Source organism: Syngnathoides biaculeatus, chromosome 23 (genome assembly GCF_019802595.1).
Source record: "Syngnathoides biaculeatus isolate LvHL_M chromosome 23, ASM1980259v1, whole genome shotgun sequence".
In the NCBI taxonomy this organism is placed as follows: domain Eukaryota; kingdom Metazoa; phylum Chordata; class Actinopteri; order Syngnathiformes; family Syngnathidae; genus Syngnathoides; species Syngnathoides biaculeatus.
In genome coordinates this window covers 9,291,575-9,310,623 of record NC_084662.1, presented here as the reverse complement: position 1 = coordinate 9,310,623, position 19,049 = coordinate 9,291,575, and the positions used below count along the sequence as shown (strand labels likewise).

Here is a 19,049-nt window from a genome sequence, read left to right as displayed (position 1 = left end):
TTGCCACCTGACCAGCAGAGTTGTCACATAAGTGTTGACAGTTGCGTGCAAGGAAGCAAAACGTGTTCACGGCACCAACATATTGTTTTTCCCCAGTTTTGTCGTTGTATAGCCTTCATTGTTAGGGGACCGAGCAGTGAGCTGTGAGGTCCCCCATCTGTAGAAGTTATTTTCCTTGGATTTGGCATTTTTTTTTTTTTTTGGTTTTGACGTATGGACGCTTGAGCCGTTCAAATGTCAAGAATCACTTGACAGAAACACAAAATGAAGAATAAAAGAAAAGCTGGCACCTATTCAACTTTGAGAAAATGACATAAGAGCAAAGAAACCTGAACGTTTTGTTTTATTGTTAGTGGAATTATTTCACTGTGATTGGTTGTCCCGGCCAGGGTGTACCCGGGTTCTGCTGCCAAAAGTCAGATGGGTTAGGCTCCGGCTCGGTTTAGGATTAGATGTCAAAAATGGGCGGCTGGATCATAGAATTTGGAACGTTGTCGTGTCTTTGGGTCGTCCGCGGGAGTGTGTCGTTCCCATTTCTTTGACCCGTGAATCTTCAGTTCCCACAAGCGAGCCTTCCTGGTGTAAATCTCACTGCTCTGCGCCAGGCCAAGTTACCCTCTGAACCCTCGCATGACAGGATTTACTGAAATGAAGAAAAAAAAAAAAAAAAAAAAAAAAGAAAAGAAAAATGGACAGGCCAGGAGAGATTACGTTAACCCTTTCAAGCTCTTCAAAGTGAACAAAGGTGACCGAAACAACCCCCGAGACTATTTCTGTCTCTCTCTCTTTTAGGGGCTGCTTGCACTTCTTTTCATAACTGCAGTATGTGTGTAAAAGTGGAAGTTTTTGAAAACAATAACAAGTGCTTTGGTCTGAAAGGTTAAGCTGTTTATGTCTGTGTTAAGCGATCAGTCTGGCCATGCGTGAGTTCCTCACAACCTCCAAAAAAACAATGGTGGAGCAGTTTTTTTTCAATAGACCATCAATATTTAAATAAAGTATGGGAATAATTGTTAAGAATTTGCTCGAATGTGTGGAATTGCAATTGATTAACTGTGTCTCGACGGAATTGAGACAAACAAACCTCTACGACGACTACAAATTCAACATGAGATCAGATGCGTCCAACTTCTCTGGCAGCATTAGTCTGCACCAAAACAATAACTTGGAAACAGGAGCAGGCCACACCCCTCAATGGCACATATCCAAAATGTAAACATTACACTAAATGCAGTAATTGCACTTTGTAAAACCAGTTTTCCTGACATTATATCATACATTATTCAGTACAGTGACCTGCTATTTGTACTCATTAAAGAAACTGCAAAACCAACTCAGAGATCTGTTTCGAAATACATTACGCAGTGTTTGAAGTTGTGGCGGCAGGGTGCACGACTGGTTAGACCATCCGCCTCACAGTTCTAAGGACCGGGGTTCAAATCCCGGCCACACCTGTGTGGTTTTTTTCCAGGCACTCTGGTGTCCTCCCACATTCCCCAAACGTGCATGACGGGGGTGAACTGAAGACTCTAAATAGTTGTTTCTATGTTCCCTGCGATTGGCTGGCAACCAGTTCAGGGTGTCCCTCGCCTCCTGCCTGAAGATAGCTGGGGACAAGCTCCAGTGACTCTTGTGAGGATAAGCATCTCAGAAAATGGATGTTTGCAGATAGTTGCTGAAAACGTGCAAAGACTGAGAGCTGTGTGTTACTCACTCGTGGAGATACAACTTTTTTTTTTCTTTTTTTTTTTTTTTTTTTTTTTTTTTTTTTTTAAACCTGTTCCCTTCTCCAGATTTTTCCTTTTTCAGCCGTGGCTGAAACACCGCCTGGTGACGGGCCCTGGCATGAGTTATGACTTGAGTGCCTTTGTGAGCATCAGGGGCTATCCGGTGCAGTTGGGACATGGAGTTAGTTACCAAGCTATGTCCACTTCCCTGTCGATAGTGGCCTCTTGGCATGGCCTTTTTAGAGAGAAGAAATACGGAAGAGTGTGGAGGGAGGGAAGACATTTTCTTTAAAGAGTCGGATTGGACTGTCAGCCTTTGAACACGGACTTCGGGCTCGCGTGGCGGCTTTAGAGCGCCTCATTGTGATGCCGTGGAAAAGCGACGCAACGTTTTGACTTTTCGCGTTCCTCGCCTCAAACACAATTTTCTATAGGCACAAGAAATACTACACAAAGAAGCCTTCAATTTTCTAGGTCATAGAATTGGTATGTGATTTATGAACCGCAGTTGTGCGGGGCGGGGTTTCAGCATATTTAGCGGACACACCCACAGAATTTGGGAGGGGAGAAAACAGCTTTTTTTTTTCCCCTTTGATTTTGGAGCCAGGTGGCACTGTGATGACTGGTTAGAGTGTCTGCCTCACAGTTCTTGATGACCCGGGTTAAAATCCCGGCCCTGGCTGTGTGCGCTATCCATGTTCTCCTTATGCCTGCATGGGATATCTTCAGTCACTCCAGTTTCCACCATCCCAAAATCATGCATGATAGGTAATTGAAGACCTGAAATTGCCTGTAGGTGTGAACGGTTGGTTGTTTATGTGTGCCCTCCAATTGGCTGGCAACCAGTTCAAGGTGTACCCCGCCTGCTGCCCGAAGATAGCTGGGATAGACTGTCGCACTCTGGTGACCCTTGTGAGGATAAGCAGTTTAAATATTGGATGAATGGATGGATTTTGGAGCCTCATTTTGCATACAGTGTTACCTCTACTTACGAGCGTCTGGAATCATAAATTAAATTCAGGTTACGAAACACTTCCTTGAAAAAATATTGTCTCTAGTTACAAAGGAATATTCAGGATAAGAAAGGCAAAAATAGGCACTGGATTCGCAGCCCCCAAATTCCACCGAACCTGTAGTGCAATAGAGCTTCTCTCCCATTGGCTATCTCCGTAGCATTTTCCTGGGATCCCATTGGCTAGGAGGAACGTCACTCTTTACCCACAATGCTTTTCGTTTCCCTTGGACACTCGAGGGTCACCGAATCACACGCTAGCGCTTTCACACGCTTTAAAACGTTAGCCCACCTTGGTAAAGTACAACTTTTTGGGTGTGTTTTTCGTTTAGTTTCTTTCTTCACCATGGGTCCCAAGAAACTTTAGTGTAATTGTTGTGTGCATTCGTACGTATGTTTTCTCTCTGTTGTCGAACGTCCCCCACGATGCCTTTTGCTTCTCACTCACCTTTCTCTTCGCATAGTCGCCCAACGCCAAAGGTAACTGAACATTTTATTTATCATAATTTGTTATTCTTTACATTATTTAGTTTGAATGCTTATTTTGATCTTGGAACAGATTAGGCTATTTACATGTAAAATGCGCTTTTACATACAAAAAATACTAACGTTACAAAATGACTTCCGGGACAAATTAATTTCATAAGTAGAGGTACCACTGTATTATGCCATTATTATTATTATTTTTTTTTTTAATCAATCCATTTGAACTCCAGTCCTCAGAACTGTGAGGCAGACGCTCAAACCAACCCGGCAACATGACTAATTTATTTCAGTGGAAATTCTCTTTTTGTGTTTGTTATTTTTTTTGGTCGTTTCTCCTCGTCCACTTTGAGTCCTCCTTTGCTGAGAACGGAACACCTACTCGTTGCCTCTTTAGAAAGACGTCGGGTTACTTCAGAACAAAGTCTATTCCCTCGCCGTCGAGGAAAGGATCAGAGAACAACAAAACACAGGAAAAATTAACTTCCCTTGCCTTCCGTTTCACTCTCACTGCGGGGAAAGTTCAGTTGGCTTTGCGAACAAACAGTTTTGGACTACAAGGGCACTCAACTGCGACAAACCTCTTCATTTTCTGTCATTTGTCTGATTCCAAAAATACTTTGTGACTTTTTAGGTTTTGAAATAGAAATGGGTCGATTTAGGTCATGTTTTGATTGCTCCGAAGCCTGAACAGCGGCTTCTCTTGCCGGCTCACTTTTCTCACCCACCCATCGAGTGTTTGGGGGGTGTGTGGGCTCGCGCATGTGTGTGGTGTCACGGCAGCCAAGGCGGCCCATCGCCCCAACTCAAAGGGCCTTTGGTAAGGGGTGGGGTGGGGGGGGGATGGTGGGGGGGAATTGCTCTCACAGCTCTTACTTCCTCTTTTGCTTTTCACCGTCCTTCCGTCTCCTGCCACTACCTCGTCTTCATCTTCTGTTTTGTGTATGTGTTCATTTCTCACGTTAGGCCATGAATTTAAGTAAGTGGATGTCGTGGAGAAAGCGCAACTTTTTCAGGAGGAAACGGAACCCTAAAATAACGCTTGTCGTCGGTAAGTGTGAGGCTAAGACGGTGCACTTTATCCACGTCGATCTGATGAACTCACTCACGTTTGACGCTGAAACGAGTTTGTGTAGCTAACTTGATAATAAGTCAAGTTTTCCAAAATGTTTCCATTCAAGACACACTTGAGAAAGTTGGTATGCAACCTCCCTCCCCCCGAAAAAAATACCAGGATACACCTCGTAATTTCAAAATCTTATAATTTGGTACACTTAACAGTCACTGTGTTGATCTCCAACCCTCAAGGTTAGCGTCAACAACCCTGAGTTGTGTCTGAGTATGCGATCTATCGTTCCATCTCCTTGGATGCTAGGGTGCCTCTGAACAGTGACTTTATCTGTGTGGATGCTGCCCCCCCCCCACACCTCTCGCTCCGCCACCCCAGCCTGCACCATCACATCCCCCACCCTCGGCCTTCTCTGTCCTGTTTTTTCCTCTGTTGTGCCTCTGCGCTCTCTCTTTTGCTGTTGCATTCCTCGGTCCTTCTCTCGCAGTCTGGTTAAGAAACCCAAGGGGGGGGGGGGGGGGGGTGGGAGGAGGGAGGGAGGGAGGGAGGGAGGGAGGGAGGGAGGGAGGGAGGTAGAGAGCGAGAGAGGAGAGGATCGAGAGAGAGAGAGAGAGAAGAGAGAAGAGATAGAGAGAGAGAGAGAGCGATATATCTAGAGAGATATCTTGAGATCGAGATCTCTAGCTATAAGTCTACTCTCTCTCTCTCCTCTCTACTCTCGACTGCTACATCTCTGCTCGTCGTCTTATCTTCTCGCTCTCTCTCGTCTGCTCGTCTCTCTCTCTTTCTCTCTCCTCTCTCTCTCGTCCTTCGAGAGGGATTCTCTCTCGAGAGAGAGAGACGGAAGGTCCAAATTTCCTTTTTCCCTCGAGTCGGATTAATTCTTTTGGTTATCTGCTCTAAGAAATGGTAGAAGAACACGGGCTGAGACTCTGCGGTTGGATGCCAGCGATTCTTTTGTAGTTGGACACTTGGAATTTATGGAGTGAAATTAAATGTATAGTTGGGGACCTCATTGGAGTCAGTATTATGACGCGATGTTTGATGGTGTTGAGGTCAGGGCCCTGCGGGTCTCCCTCACCCCCAACTCATCCAAGCAGGCTGGTTGGAACAGAAAAGGGCCTTTTCCCTAAAGAAACATCCCGACTGACTTGAGGTTAGGGTTCAAGGGAGATGACCTGACCCCTGATATTAAGTATTTATTTATTGAAACACAATTTTAAGTACAGTACATTTGCAGTGGCTTGCTCTATGCGGCTGCTAACCTAGATCGATCCTATTTAATCACAAATAGAGTCTTGCCCTACATTCAGGAACCAAAGGTAGATAATCACAGACAAAGACAATCTGAAGACACAAATAATAATGCAAATATAAAATTCCCTCTGTGCATTCCATTTTTTTTGTAGTTGGGGTTAATGTATGTCTGGAAAATCTTCAACCACTTGATTCTGACTTGCCGAAAAGTCCAGACAGCAGGCTTGAAGTCTCTGTCTGGACATTGTTGTGTTCCTGTTTGTCTCGAGGACTGTTCAGTTTGGCCAAAGCAGATAAAACATTTTGAAACATTTTTGTTGGTTGTTAAGCAACATGCTTTTTTCAGTTCGTAAGGGACCACACAGACGTTATGTTAAAAGGTTTGTCATGAAGTGGACTCAGAAGTTTTTCATTCCGACAGTGATAATCTCTATCATCAGGGACAGTTTTTCTGGAATACCTACTGTTTTAATACAAATGTTTACAGATGATCTCAATACTGCCTTGGTGTTGGTTTGTGACAAATTACAGCATGTTCCAGTGTACAAATTTGTGTTACTCCTCTGGTGTAGGAAGGGAACTTCATAAACTGAGGACCCCCCATCCTGTCAATGGAAACTGGTGGAGTTCTACAAATTTTTACATTACACCATACATCAAGCGCACAACGTCTCACATTGGACAACTCGTGGCATCCCACAAGGCTTGGTTGTCAGTCCATGCAAATACTCGCGCAAATACATACACTTGTTGGTTCGTGACGGATGACATGTTTCATTGGACACATTCGGATTACGTTGTTCCTGGAGGAACATCAACCGAGGACATCCTACGTATCAATGTGTTGCATTCTTAATCACCCATTTATCAACCACTTCCATTCGATGCACACATTCGCAAATACCTTGGTCTATTTCAAGCCGCTAAGTGGTTCTCTAGAGATGACGGTGATGATGCCGATGAAAGGCCCCCCCCATAACAAATTCCCAGCCCGGGGAAGCGCGAAAGCGCATCAACGAGGCTCGGCTCGGCCGGGACAAGCTGAGACAAGTGACGAGCGGAGCGGAGGGGAGGAGGGAGGAATGCATCTGGGAATTACAGGAATTCTGTGCATTCTTCCCATCCTACACGGGCAGAGGGAGAGTTCGTCTCTGCTGCGGTTATTTTGTGAGCGTGCTTTTGTTTCCAGGAGCAGATAGTCTCGTGACGCAGAATGAACAGATGACTTGAAAGCTGACCATTGTGTTGACTGTTGACTGTGAAAGCGAACTTCATCCTGGAAAGCTGTTGTTCTCTTCTCAGACACAAATATGTATTATCCCAGCTGGCTTCATATTTTGGAGATCGTCTAGGTCCGGGGCTAGTTGCCACTCGATTGTGCGAGTGTACGCTTAATGGGTAAACTGCCGGATTTTATTAAAGTCCCGATCGGGACAATCGCTGGGGTGGAACCATGTGGATTTAGGAAGTCAGGCCTGGCTTGCAAATTGCCGTGTTTGTTCGTCCATGTTTACAATGTGACGTTACCGTGGAAACCAGTGTGGTTTGTTTGATTTCCACCTCAGTGCCTCCCTGCCCGAGGTCACTGGATTTGTCCACCTGTGAAATAAGAGTGATATATAATTTGGAAAGTGTGTGTGTGTGTGTGTGTGTTTTCCCAGCTGTCTGTTTTAGGGTTCCTGTATTGGGTTTCTCGGCCTGTTTTGTTGCGGTTGTGTCCACCACACAAACTCAGCTCTCTCAGGGGTGGATTATGTAATCTTGGAAAAAATCAGAACTGCCTAGCAGTGGGACCAATGTAATAATTATTACAAGGGGTCTTCTGTTCTTACGGTTGTAACAAAAAAATCAGAACACATCCTTTCGCAAGTCACGATTAGCACGGCTGTTTGTACGACAGTCCAGTAGCCTAATCTAAATTTGCTTGAAAACAGAAACACGCCCTTTTTGTAACTTCCTAACTGAATGACAGACCTTTTTTTATTTTTTTTCTATTTTTAATTTTTTCTGTAGCGGGCAATGAAAAGTTGCTGAATATATTGACCGTATATTTCCCCCGAGAGTTGCCTGCAGCATTTCGGTTATCGTTAACATTCTGCTCTCTTCAAGTGGATGTTTAAAAAGTTGATTCGTAAGCAGAAAATCAGCCTTCACCTCCTTTCGTACTGTGTATACATACAGTAAATTGAGGACGCGTGTGTGCCTAGTGAGCCGTGGGAATACACCAGTGGGATTACGCCGGCTTGATGTTATCGCTATTTCCCGTTTTAACATTAGAGATTCTCAGCGTATACGACATGCATTGTCGTCAAATAGTGGAGATATCAAAACTGAATGTTGAGTTGTATTGGTTCACGTTTGTACTTTGTTGTGGTAGTAACTGGTATTGATCACGGGGATACATTACAGATCTGTTATATAGAGAAACATGGAAGGTGAAATGCAGTTGAACAAGATTTAGGAGAGATGATGTTTGAACAGATGTTTTCGTAACTTCTTATTGGCCGCGGGGAAAAAAACAAGACATGCAAATCACATACGAAAAAGTGATTCCGTTACTTGCCTATATACTGCAAACACTTATTAAGACGTGATTGCTTAAAAATGTGTGACATCGTGGGGCGGAAACGATGAAGTGCTAAATGGGGGGGGCTTCACTGTTTCTTCCACAGCCGGTCCATGTCCATTATTTATGTTAACTGATTATATTCTGGTGACTGTATTTCCTTTGTAGTTGTCTTCTTCCATCTCTTATTAGTATATTTTCATAATGATATCATTAACAGACAGCTCAATTATCCTCCTTTGTTGGTGCCCTGATTTGCACTCAGGACTGCATGTAGAAACTGGAAAATAGCCCCCGTGCATATTTCTACCCTGTGTGTTTTTTCATTTTCATATTTTATTCTTGTTCTGCAAGGCGCAGTTTTTAACTCGTGGTCTGCGGGCCAATTCTGGCCGTCCATGTTATTCTACATGGCAGGGGAAATCTTGCCACAAATTTTCCTTTCCTCCAAACATGTCCATCTCCATGTCATGTCATTATCCAAGCTGCTTATCCTCGCAAGAGTTGTGAGAAAGTTGGAGCCTATCTCAGCTAGCTTCGGGCGGAAGGCGGACTACACCCTGAACTGGTCGCCAGTCAGTCGCAGGGCAGATATCGACACAATCACTGGGCGGGAATCGATCCCACACTGCCCACACCAAAGGCAGGCGTGTGTACCACTACACCATCAGCGACTACCATCTCCTGTCATTACTTAAAGGAGGAAAAAAAAAAGTCAATTTTGTGTTGTTTTTTTCTGTAGCTGGAACAGATTAATGGTATTTGAATGAATTTTAATGTGGAAAATTGATTTGATATATGAGTCGGAGACATTAAAAGCTTGGCCATGAAAAAAATAAACTGGAAATTCAGATTAGTTATTTATTTTAGACCAGGTACCCAGGGTATTTTGCTGGAGTCTCTCAAACCTTGGGTGAATGAACAATGGTGACATTAAAAATTATTAAACCGCTGTTATGGTCCCGCTGAACACTTTCCTCTGCCCACTGAAGATATGCGCCTACGGCTATTTTCCTGTGTGTATGTTTTCATTAGTCATGTGTCTGGCTAAGTGGTGGTGTACGTGTTTTGTTTTTTTTTTTTTTTTTTTTTTTTTTTTTAAGAATGTTAGCTTGCGTGTTTGTTTGGCCATAAGTGTGCAGTGCGTAAGTAGCCACAAGTGACTAAGGAGGACATGGGAAATGTTGCTTTCATGTTGTTTATATACACTCAACTCAACTAGGAAGTGTTTTATTTATTTTTTTTATCTCTCTATCTCACACACATACACACACGTTACTACCTTCATCTTTCCAGCCAGCTGACATTCTTGTGCTACTGAGGTCAGGAGGAAGCACATATGAATTGGAGTTATTGTGCTGCAGGGACTCGAGCCAAACCGTCCACCCCCTCAGGAACCCTCGTCACAGAGTTCTGATAAGCTTTTCAAGCCGGGGTGGGGGGAACGCCGATATTGTGTCGAGAGCACAGGTGCACCGGACCCGCGATACCTGCATTGGCATGCTGATAGCATCTATCATTTATTAGGCCACTGGTGTCAGCTTGCTCATTTCCGGTTTTATTTTAAAAGGTGGCAAAACTACAATCACTTTGTCAGTAAAAGTTTGATATGAGAGGAAAATAAAAGTGTTTTTGATGTTGATTCGGCACCACCAGAACATTTTCCTTGATACCCATCCTGCCTCCAACATGGCATGTTATTATTTTTCCAGCCAGCGAGCAAACGTTCACATGGACACAAAGAAGCAGACAACTGCCGGGTCCGGTGATCATAACCTCTGACCTTTTGTTCGGTCCGTGGTGTTTTTACGCAGCAGCCTGTGTCGTGACAGCAGCACTTAACTGCACACACGCACACTATTTTAATTTTTTTTTTAAATGCATCAACTCCCCCCATTCTGTGAAAGCCTTTTTTCCCCTACATAATCTACTTAATTGTTGGTTTTTTTTTTTTTTTGTTTGTTCTGTAAGGAACACATGAACAGCGGATCGGAACGGCAGCTCAAGAAGCAAAAGCACAGGAAAATCAATAATTTCCAGGAGGAGAATTGATTGTTATTCACCTAGCTTGGACCTCATCTTAATGTGGCCTTTTATTTCAGGCTGGAGCTTTTATGGGCTGACATTAATTTGCAAGATACAGATGTGGTTATCGCTTTTATTTTTATCTTAAGGACCCATAAAATATTTACTACAACTAATATTAAATGTGAAGTTAAATAAAAAAAAAAAAATCCTCTTTTTTGTCTTCTCACCCACAGATGAACATGACTTAGTGCAGAAGAAAACGTTCACCAAGTGGATAAATGCACAGTTTTCAAAGGTAACAGTTGTGGAATAGTTCTTTTGTTTTATCGATTTGTTTACTCAACAAATTACTACTTCCAGTAATCCATGTCATCTTGAATATAATACGGTCTCTTTGATGTTCAGTGCCTTACCCAGCAATTATTTATTATAAGCTTCACACAGAGGACTGTTGATGACATTCTTTCCCTTAACAATATGCACCGTTTGTGAAACTACAGCATTTTTGATTCAGCTGTTGCAGTGACTGATTTTGTACATGTACCTAATAATGTAGTTAGTGAAACGCGTCCCCCCCAAAGAGCTTGACAGAATTAAATTGAATTAAATCTATATTGTTCACTTCAAAAAAGATCTGTAGCTCATAATTTGATGCCGACTTTTAAGATGAGCATATTCTTGGAGTGGGTCAAATGGAATGTACAGTAAGTGGATGTTTTATTGTTTCAATCAGGAGGGTAAAACGGCCATCAAAGACATGTTCTCTGACCTGAGGGATGGGAGGAAGCTGCTGGACCTGCTGGAGGGCCTCACCGGCAACGTTCTGGTTAGTTAGCCGCTCGCTTGTTGCCAATTTCTTAGCCAAATTGTACCTTTTTTTTTCGGGTCAGGCTTTCCATGTCGCATTCCATTGCACTCCCGGTCTTTCTCCTACTAGTTTGGTACCTGCAGCTGCAGAAAGTGCCAATCAATCTGCACTTAATTGCTCCCCGCGAGAATAATAAAGAGTAAATCTACAATTCTCTGGCAGCGGCCTAATAAAAGATTTGCAGCTGGTTGCAATTCAGCCTGGCATTCTTTCCACGAGTTCTCAAGTGAAGGCATTGATTTTTTTTTTTTTCCCTATCAAGTAGTAGCTCACATAGTACATCCAACTGCGGCGCAATAAGCGGTTTCACTTCACAATATCCCATTTGCCATCATTTCCTACCAACGCATGAACGATTGTTGCGATACTACAGCGGCATTGTGCCGGAATAATTCCGCCTTAATTGTGCTGTGATTCCTCTTCTTCAGACCAAAGAGCGAGGCTCCACCAGAGTGCACGCTCTCAACAACGTCAACAAAGTGCTTCAAGTTCTGCATCAGAATAACGTGAGTGCGCCGCGCGTCGGCATGCATTCCGCCGAGTCGAAATGTGCTCGGCCAGAGGTCGAAAGAGTTTGCGGGGTTTAACCGCACAGATCACAGCTGCTTTGGTAAACACGGCAATAGACGTACGTTTAAAGCAGGAGGAGGCCCAAATTGATATGACATTTCCTCCTTTCCCGTCTTATGAGAAAGAAGTGATGTGTGAGACATATAAGGACATGGGGATGGAGAGAGAAAGAGAGATGCAAGCGAAGCGGAAGAATGAGGCTAATTGGAAGCAGAAAAAAGGGTGAAAGGTGGACTCTGCGGTAGAGCGAGGTGTCGCCAAGCTAAACACATGACCTCACAGGTCCCACGCAGCGACTTGATCCTCTCCTAATAAGTCAAACATTGCCTCGCTGACGATTCTGCGGTGCTGCCTCGATGTGAGAGTTGAATTTGTTCTGTGACCACGCTCATAACAAAAAAAAAAAGCCCAGTAGTTTTACAAATCATCTTTCCCCATTGATGTTAATGGAGATGCAATTAATCCGTTCCTGCGCACCCCTCCATAAAACACTAGCAAATGTTTTTATGTACTTTCTAATAAGAAAAAAAAACCTGCAGCTTTGTACTTTATGATAATGTACTTTCATGATAACCTTAACCCTAACTCCGCTATTTATCTTATTATCTTGAAGTAAAAATGGATCCAGAATTGTAACTATAATGGCATCGCCACCACCCCAGAGTGGAGTCTTTTTAGCCATATCTCGCAACTGCTCAGGAATGATAATATGCTGCTTTTGACCGGATGATTATTTTTTGTGTTGCCAATTTTCAACATTTTTTCTTGCACAGCTAATATTCTGTTGTTGCTGTTTATTGGGATCGGCAGGTGGATCTGGTAAACATTGGCGGCACTGACATTGTTGACGGGAACCACAAGCTTACTTTGGGCCTCATCTGGAGCATTATTCTTCACTGGCAGGTGGGCACCGGAATGCAGTTTCACATTTGGCGGTTGTGCCTGAAAATGTATCCCTCCGCTATAAACTGAGGGGTCAGCGTATTATAGAGTGGAAACCGTATTATACAGTATGTGGAAACGGCACATCCCCCTTTTTGCGCAATTGACCTTCATCGTTTCTGCGACGCAGGTGAAAGACATCATGAAGGACGTCATGTCCACCTTGCAGCAGACCAACAGCGAGAAGATCTTGCTCAGCTGGGTGCGCCAGTCCACGCGCGCTTTTCCGGAGGTCAACGTGCTGAACTTCACCACCAGCTGGGCCGACGGTCTGGCTCTCAACGCCATCTTGCATCACTTCAGGTCAGGAGCCTGCCAAAAGTTGCAGCCAGAACAGCTTCATCAGACCCATTTCTTGTTGGTGACGTCAATACAAAACAGGGAAAGGAAAAAAAAATGACAAAATGATTTAAATTTTGATAGACGATTACAACAACACCCTGTCTCTATTCACGCTGTTTATCCAAATCCGATCCCTTCAGAAACATTACTTCCAACTTCATGTTTTTTGTTTTTTAGATTTAAAGTGATGCCTGAAGATAAATTTTTTTCATGACCAGCCTTGTAACGCAAAATATCTGTATCTCAGATCATGGTTAAAATGAATGGAAACATCATTAATCTGCTCACAAAACATAAACTGCTCCTTAAACATCAACAATGAACATTGTAAGATGTCTTTTAAAAGGTATTACAGCACTTTGTAATATTGTACCTTCTAAAAACAGGTGGCAATAGCATAGTAATAACAATTATACGTATATATTTTTTCAACGATGAATTCATTTCGGGTCCTTCTGGTGTGTGCAACTTGGCCACTGGGTGCCAGTGCAATACAGTCATGCAGACAAATGAATTTTACTGTAGCGACTCAGTCATCCCCAACAATATTAGTTTTTTTTTTTTTTTTTAGGAAGATAAAGAATATGTGGCTTTTGAGTATTTTTATCTTGTCTATCGACATATGATAGATGCTATTCGTGAACACGTCAAGGGCGTTTTCCATTCCGTGTTAGCATAAAGCTAGCGGACTTTAGCGCAAAAGTATTTTTAATAGTTCATATGACAGTTAAATTCAACTCGGAGTGGCATTTTGTCTTTTTTCTTTTACAGTGGTCTTTATTATGAAGCAAGTCACAATGTGAGACTTATTCTATGATTGTATACATTTTGCATCAGATGCTAAAGGGCCTGCATTTACAGGGACTGTGAGAAGCGCTGGGGGGGTGGGGGGGTCCTTTGTGTGTGTGTTCGTGCGTGCGTGCGTGTGTGTGTGTATGTTGACTGAGCCTGTTTACACCTGCCCTGTTGGTGTTTGCACATGCTTACTGTGTTGTTTGTCAGAAAAGGTGAGCAAGGTGAGCGTCAGGGGTGTTCGTTAGGCCACTCTTCTCCTCTACTGTTAACCTTGTTCTTAGATATCTCTCTCTCTATCACACACACACAACTGCACACGCACACACACACACACACACGCTTGGGACTTTGAGTTGTGCGAAAGGCCAGTGTTGGTTTAGACTCGGGTCAGGATTTAGCTGGATCACTGATCCTTTACATTCCGAAAGCAACTCGCCCCGACATAATCTTTTCTCTTCACTACATATTTTGCATCTATATTTAACCCCCCCCCCAAAAAAAAAAAAAAAATTCTACAGAAGCATATGTATCTGCGCAAAGCATGATATATGGCGTATCTGCGGAGAAATGCTTTTGTGTTAAATTTGATGGATTTTCCCTGTCATTTGTAGGCCAACTGCATTCAGCTGGGATGGTGTTGTCCAGATGAGTCCTGTTGAGCGTCTGGAGCACGCCTTCACTGTAGCCAAAGACCGGCTGGGTATCGAGAGGCTATTGGATCCTGAAGGTAACCTTAACCTATTTAAAATGGAGGGGCTGGCCGGCTGTATATCCAGATGCGAGAATAAAATAATAATTCATTTAACATACTTGAATTTGCTCCTAATTATCCCTCCTAACATCTTTTGGCACCATCATCAGGTTGTATCATCCATTTTTTTTTTTTTTTTTCTTCCCAGACGTGGCTGTGCAGTTACCAGATAAGAAGTCCATACTCCTGTACGTGACGTCGCTGTTTGCGGCGTTGCCCAAAGACGTCAGCATGGAGTCCATCCGAGAGGTGGAGACGCTGCCGCGCCGGTTCAAAGTGGAGGCCGACGACTCGGGTCTGGTCCTTGGTGCACAGGTAGATCTCCAAATGGAGTTTTTTTTTAACTTCGTACTCTCGCTTTATCGCTAATTACCGTAATTCCCGGCCTACGGAGCCCACCTGGTTATAAGCCTCACCCAGTACATTTGTAGAGGAAATACCATTTGCTACATAGATACGCTGCAGTTGTGTAAAAGCTGCAAGTGCCCACATTGAAACACGAGATATTTACAAAGACGGTACATAGAGAGTTTAACGTGGACGGTAGCACCTCGCTAATGCTAGTGCCACGCTAGCGCCGTGCTAACAGGGCCGGTTTAAAAAAAAAAAAAAAAAAATTCTGTAAAAATCACTGAGACATGCTAGCGCAGCGCTAACAGGGTTGGACCGGTAAAAGTCACTTCCTCGACACATATATTCCACCAGTGTCACTCTTACCTTTTCCGCTCAAGTGCCCCCTTGCGGCCGTTAGAAAAAAAAAAAATGCAAAAATTAGCCGCATCACCGCATAAACCGGAGGGTTGAAAGTGTGTGCCGAAAAAAAGTTGCGGCTTATAGGCCGGAAATTACGGTACTAAGGCATTGTCCTTACAGTATGCAGCCAAGCCCCAAATTACATTTCCACACCTTTGAGCTTTTGCTCCTCGCCGAATGCTGTTTTGTTGTTTTAATCATTCATTTTGGGATGATTGTTTTACCACATGGAGGAATGTGACTGCAGACTTGCGTAGCAATAACCGTGAGCAAGGAGGAAAGTGCATAACTGGCAGATACTGTCGAAAAAAGAAGATAACATGCAATTTTTCTGCAAAACTAAACTCACACAACTTGGGATAGACACAGGTGCGTTTTAAATGACTTTACTGAACTAACAGTAACACAATTAACACGTAGCAAGCATACACTAGCTACAACTGGCGCCAAGTCATTCATAGTGGAAATTGGCTCCTGTACAATGTATATTATGAGGATGGTGACCTCCAGTGGACACATATCACACCTGCACCTCATGTGCATATTTTGTATTGGTATTATTCATGATTTTAAAAAAATATTCCATAGCAATCCATCACTGATCATAAGTGGGTCTGACTTTGTAACGCATCCGCAATCACTGCACCGTTGACTGTACTGTGCTTTCAATCACATCATCACTCCCGAAAGCACCTCTCAAGTTTTGTTTAATGTTTCTAGGCGCACGCGTCACGCCCTGGAAGGAGCACTGGAAAATGTCATTGCACCCGATTGGTCCAGTGTTGGGGCTGGGTGGGAGGGGTGGGGATTTCTTTTCCTGGCACGTTTCCTACCCGCACAGGAAGTGATCCAAAATACCGACACTTTTGTGACGAAAGGAGGGACAGAATATAGAGGTTCTTTGTTTGAGACTGTCCCCTGCCCCACTTCTGTCTTTTATAAGGAGTATTGCCCTTTTTTTGACAGAGTTGTCACGTTTTAGAAGTGCAATAATCGAATATGAAAAGACATTTCTGTCACAATGCCCCAAATGTCAAATTAGCTTTTTGCATGGCATCATCATGTATGCAGTGCATTCTGTTGATGCTCAATGAACACTTAACCATCTTGAGCGGTGATGTCTTTCGACCCAGCCTGACGGTATGCACGGAACTTTTAACTCCAAGACGAGGGCTTGACCTGCCCTGCGTGTCAGCAGGCACCTCCCAGCGTTCCGTAATAGGCCCGCATACTTACGCCTTAACTGCAGGGCGGGTTGCTCCGCATGCCTCGGAGTAGTCACTTCCAGCCTCTCCCTTCTTCAACCCGCGCTTCTCAATCTCAAAACACAGCAACCGATTAGACACTAACCAAAGTCAAGCAAAAAGCAACCTTTTTTTGGATGACATTGAGAGGGGAAAAAAAGTTTGTAATTGCCTGTAGATGCCAAAAGATGGCGACAAAGCACTACTTTGTAATTAGACAGAGTTCTGGCCTAATTACAGTAAATGAAGTGCCTCCCTTCTCTTTGGTTTTGCTTGTGGTTGTTATCAAAAACTACACTTTTTCAGTACTAAATAAAATGGTCGGTTTAAAAAAAACCTTCCCAGCCATCGTTAGACACAGTCCTCTCTGCAATTGAGCAAACGAACACGGGCTGATGAAATGACGAAATCGGTTCAAACGAGAGCCTCTTTCATGTTCCCCGCAATGTGCAGCCGAGGGAAGCGCGCAACAGTCCCCGGCAGGAGAGCCCCGACGCCCTGACGGAGCTGGAAGCGGAGCTCCAAGGCGGCGCGCTGGACGCCGACTTGGACACCTACCAGACCACCCTGGAGGAGGTCCTGACCTGGCTGCTTTCGGCCGAGGACGCCCTGCAGATCCAGGATGAGGTGTCGGACAATGTGGAGGATGTGAAAGAGCAGTTTCACACGCATGAGGTGAGTGGAGACGTGAAAGGACTCCGACTCGTTTGTTTGCGTCGCGACTTCCTTTTTCAACATTTTAGAATGTTCACATATGCACAAAAAAAATGCCAACAGCTGATTTCTTTTGCATAAGTGTGACAACACGCTAAATGCACCTTGTTGAAATGAAAGCATTATCTCTCAGGATTAATCTGCATGCGTTTATTCGTTGAGAAACTGACAATGTCTATTATTAATAGTCATTACCTGTTCGGAATGTCGGCAATTCCGCATGCCACGTCATGGTGGCCTGACCTGTCGCTTGCTTGTTTGTTCGAGGGGGCGTTTGCGCCTGCGCGTACGTGGAGAAGGGCTTTGGCCGGATTCCCTTTGGCCTAAATAGGAATATTTGCTGTGACTAATGTGTGGAATCCGGGACAAAGCATGAATACGAAGAGCAAAAAGAGGAGACAACCGAGATAAGCAGTGAGCCTGATGGTCCAGTTAGTTTTGTTACAGGATAAGCGGCATAGAAAATGGATGGATGGGTGGTTGTAGGAATAAAGGTACCGCCGTCATGAATGCATATCCCGTTAATCACCGGAGACATGAATGGATGACCTCCACATATTTCATCGTCTTTCTTCTTGACAAGCGGCTGCATGTGTCGAACTCCGACCCCTACGGTTGTTTCCCCCTCAACATTCTCCCAAATAATTGTTCGCCACAGGCCTGCCATTTAAGCACCTCTGATCCAATTTCATATTGTTCTCAACCGTACTCCGTCTTTGAAAAGTCATTATGATGGTTTTTGAATCTAAAACGTCTCCTATATTCAAACTCGTTAAGCCGAAGAAGGCTGTCCGGAGCGGGGCCCGTTTGGCTCGCGAGTCGTGACCGTGTGGCTCTTGTGGACTTTGGAAGGCCTTCATGATGGAGCTGACGGCCCACCAGAGCAGCGTGGGCAACGTGCTGCAAGCCGGCAATCAACTGATCGCTCAGGGCAGCCTGTCAGAAGAGGTGGAGGATGAAATACGGGAGCAGATGAGCCTTCTAAATTCCCGCTGGGAGAGCCTGCGCGTGGCCAGCATGGACCGCCAAGCCAGGTAAAGAATTAGCGTTTGAAGGTGTTTTAGCGATTGGTGTACATGCGCTGCGGGATAGAGGTCGTCGGTCTTAGGGCTGATCTCAGATGTTCGTGGCTTTCAACTGTGAGAAATGTGCAAGGCTGCAAGCAATGTGAAGGTGACACCTGATAAGCGCCCAGCTTATCCCTTCAAGGCTTGTAAGGCAGGCAGTCTCTTATCAATGTGTCAAATGTTTCAAAGACAAACACTGACCTTTTTTTTTTTTAAATTTTCTCATTTATTTATTTTAAAGGTTACACGAGATTCTAATGGAGCTCCAGCAGCAGCAGCTCCAGCAGCTTTCCGATTGGCTGACTCGAACAGAAGACCAGATCAGAAAGATCGAGACCGAGACGCCGGCGAAAGACATAGAGGACTACAAAGAACGCATCGAGCAGCATAAAGTAAAGACGCTTTCAACACCAGTTAGCTTGGGAGTGCTCCTTTGTTTACGCCAGAGGGTTAAATTGTTTCCATAAACATACATTTGAAAATTATCTCGATATTAAGATGATCAAATAAATGGCTTAAATTAGGTAATTGCCGTAGACGAATTTCACATTTGTAGTTTTTGCCTCCTCTCAGGAGCTTCAGAATGATCTGGAGGCGGAGCAGGTGAAGGTAAACTCCCTGACGCACATGGTGGTCGTGGTGGACGAAAACAGCGGCGAGAGCGCCACCGCTGCCCTGGAGGAGCAACTTCAAGTAAGCGAACCTGAGAGAAGTTCTGCTATTAGTTGTCTGTCAAAGCAATCATTTTTGACATCAAACAGATGTGGCAAAAGTACTTGCATTGTTACAGAAAAGATTTTAGTCAAAGAAATAGTGGTTCAACTCCTCTTCTTAACTCATTCACTGCCATGGGTGTTTATA

General features: G+C 44.0%; 1 protein-coding gene across 6 annotated transcripts in view; it reads left to right on the top strand.

Annotated features, from left to right (window-relative positions):
* utrn (utrophin) overlaps positions 1 to 19,049 on the top strand; it is a 137,973-nt gene that overhangs the window by 6,955 nt on the left and 111,969 nt on the right. For all 6 annotated transcript variants that reach the window (XM_061811845.1, XM_061811841.1, XM_061811843.1 and 3 more), the window contains 11 exons: positions 10,376 to 10,437; positions 10,876 to 10,968; positions 11,439 to 11,516; positions 12,391 to 12,483; positions 12,653 to 12,825; positions 14,271 to 14,386; positions 14,559 to 14,725; positions 16,861 to 17,082; positions 17,974 to 18,155; positions 18,430 to 18,580; positions 18,762 to 18,881. In XM_061811845.1, the coding sequence (XP_061667829.1) occupies positions 10,376 to 10,437; positions 10,876 to 10,968; positions 11,439 to 11,516; positions 12,391 to 12,483; positions 12,653 to 12,825; positions 14,271 to 14,386; positions 14,559 to 14,725; positions 16,861 to 17,082; positions 17,974 to 18,155; positions 18,430 to 18,580; positions 18,762 to 18,881 (1,457 nt within the window). The remainder of the gene's footprint in view (positions 1 to 10,375; positions 10,438 to 10,875; positions 10,969 to 11,438; positions 11,517 to 12,390; positions 12,484 to 12,652; positions 12,826 to 14,270; positions 14,387 to 14,558; positions 14,726 to 16,860; positions 17,083 to 17,973; positions 18,156 to 18,429; positions 18,581 to 18,761; positions 18,882 to 19,049) is intronic.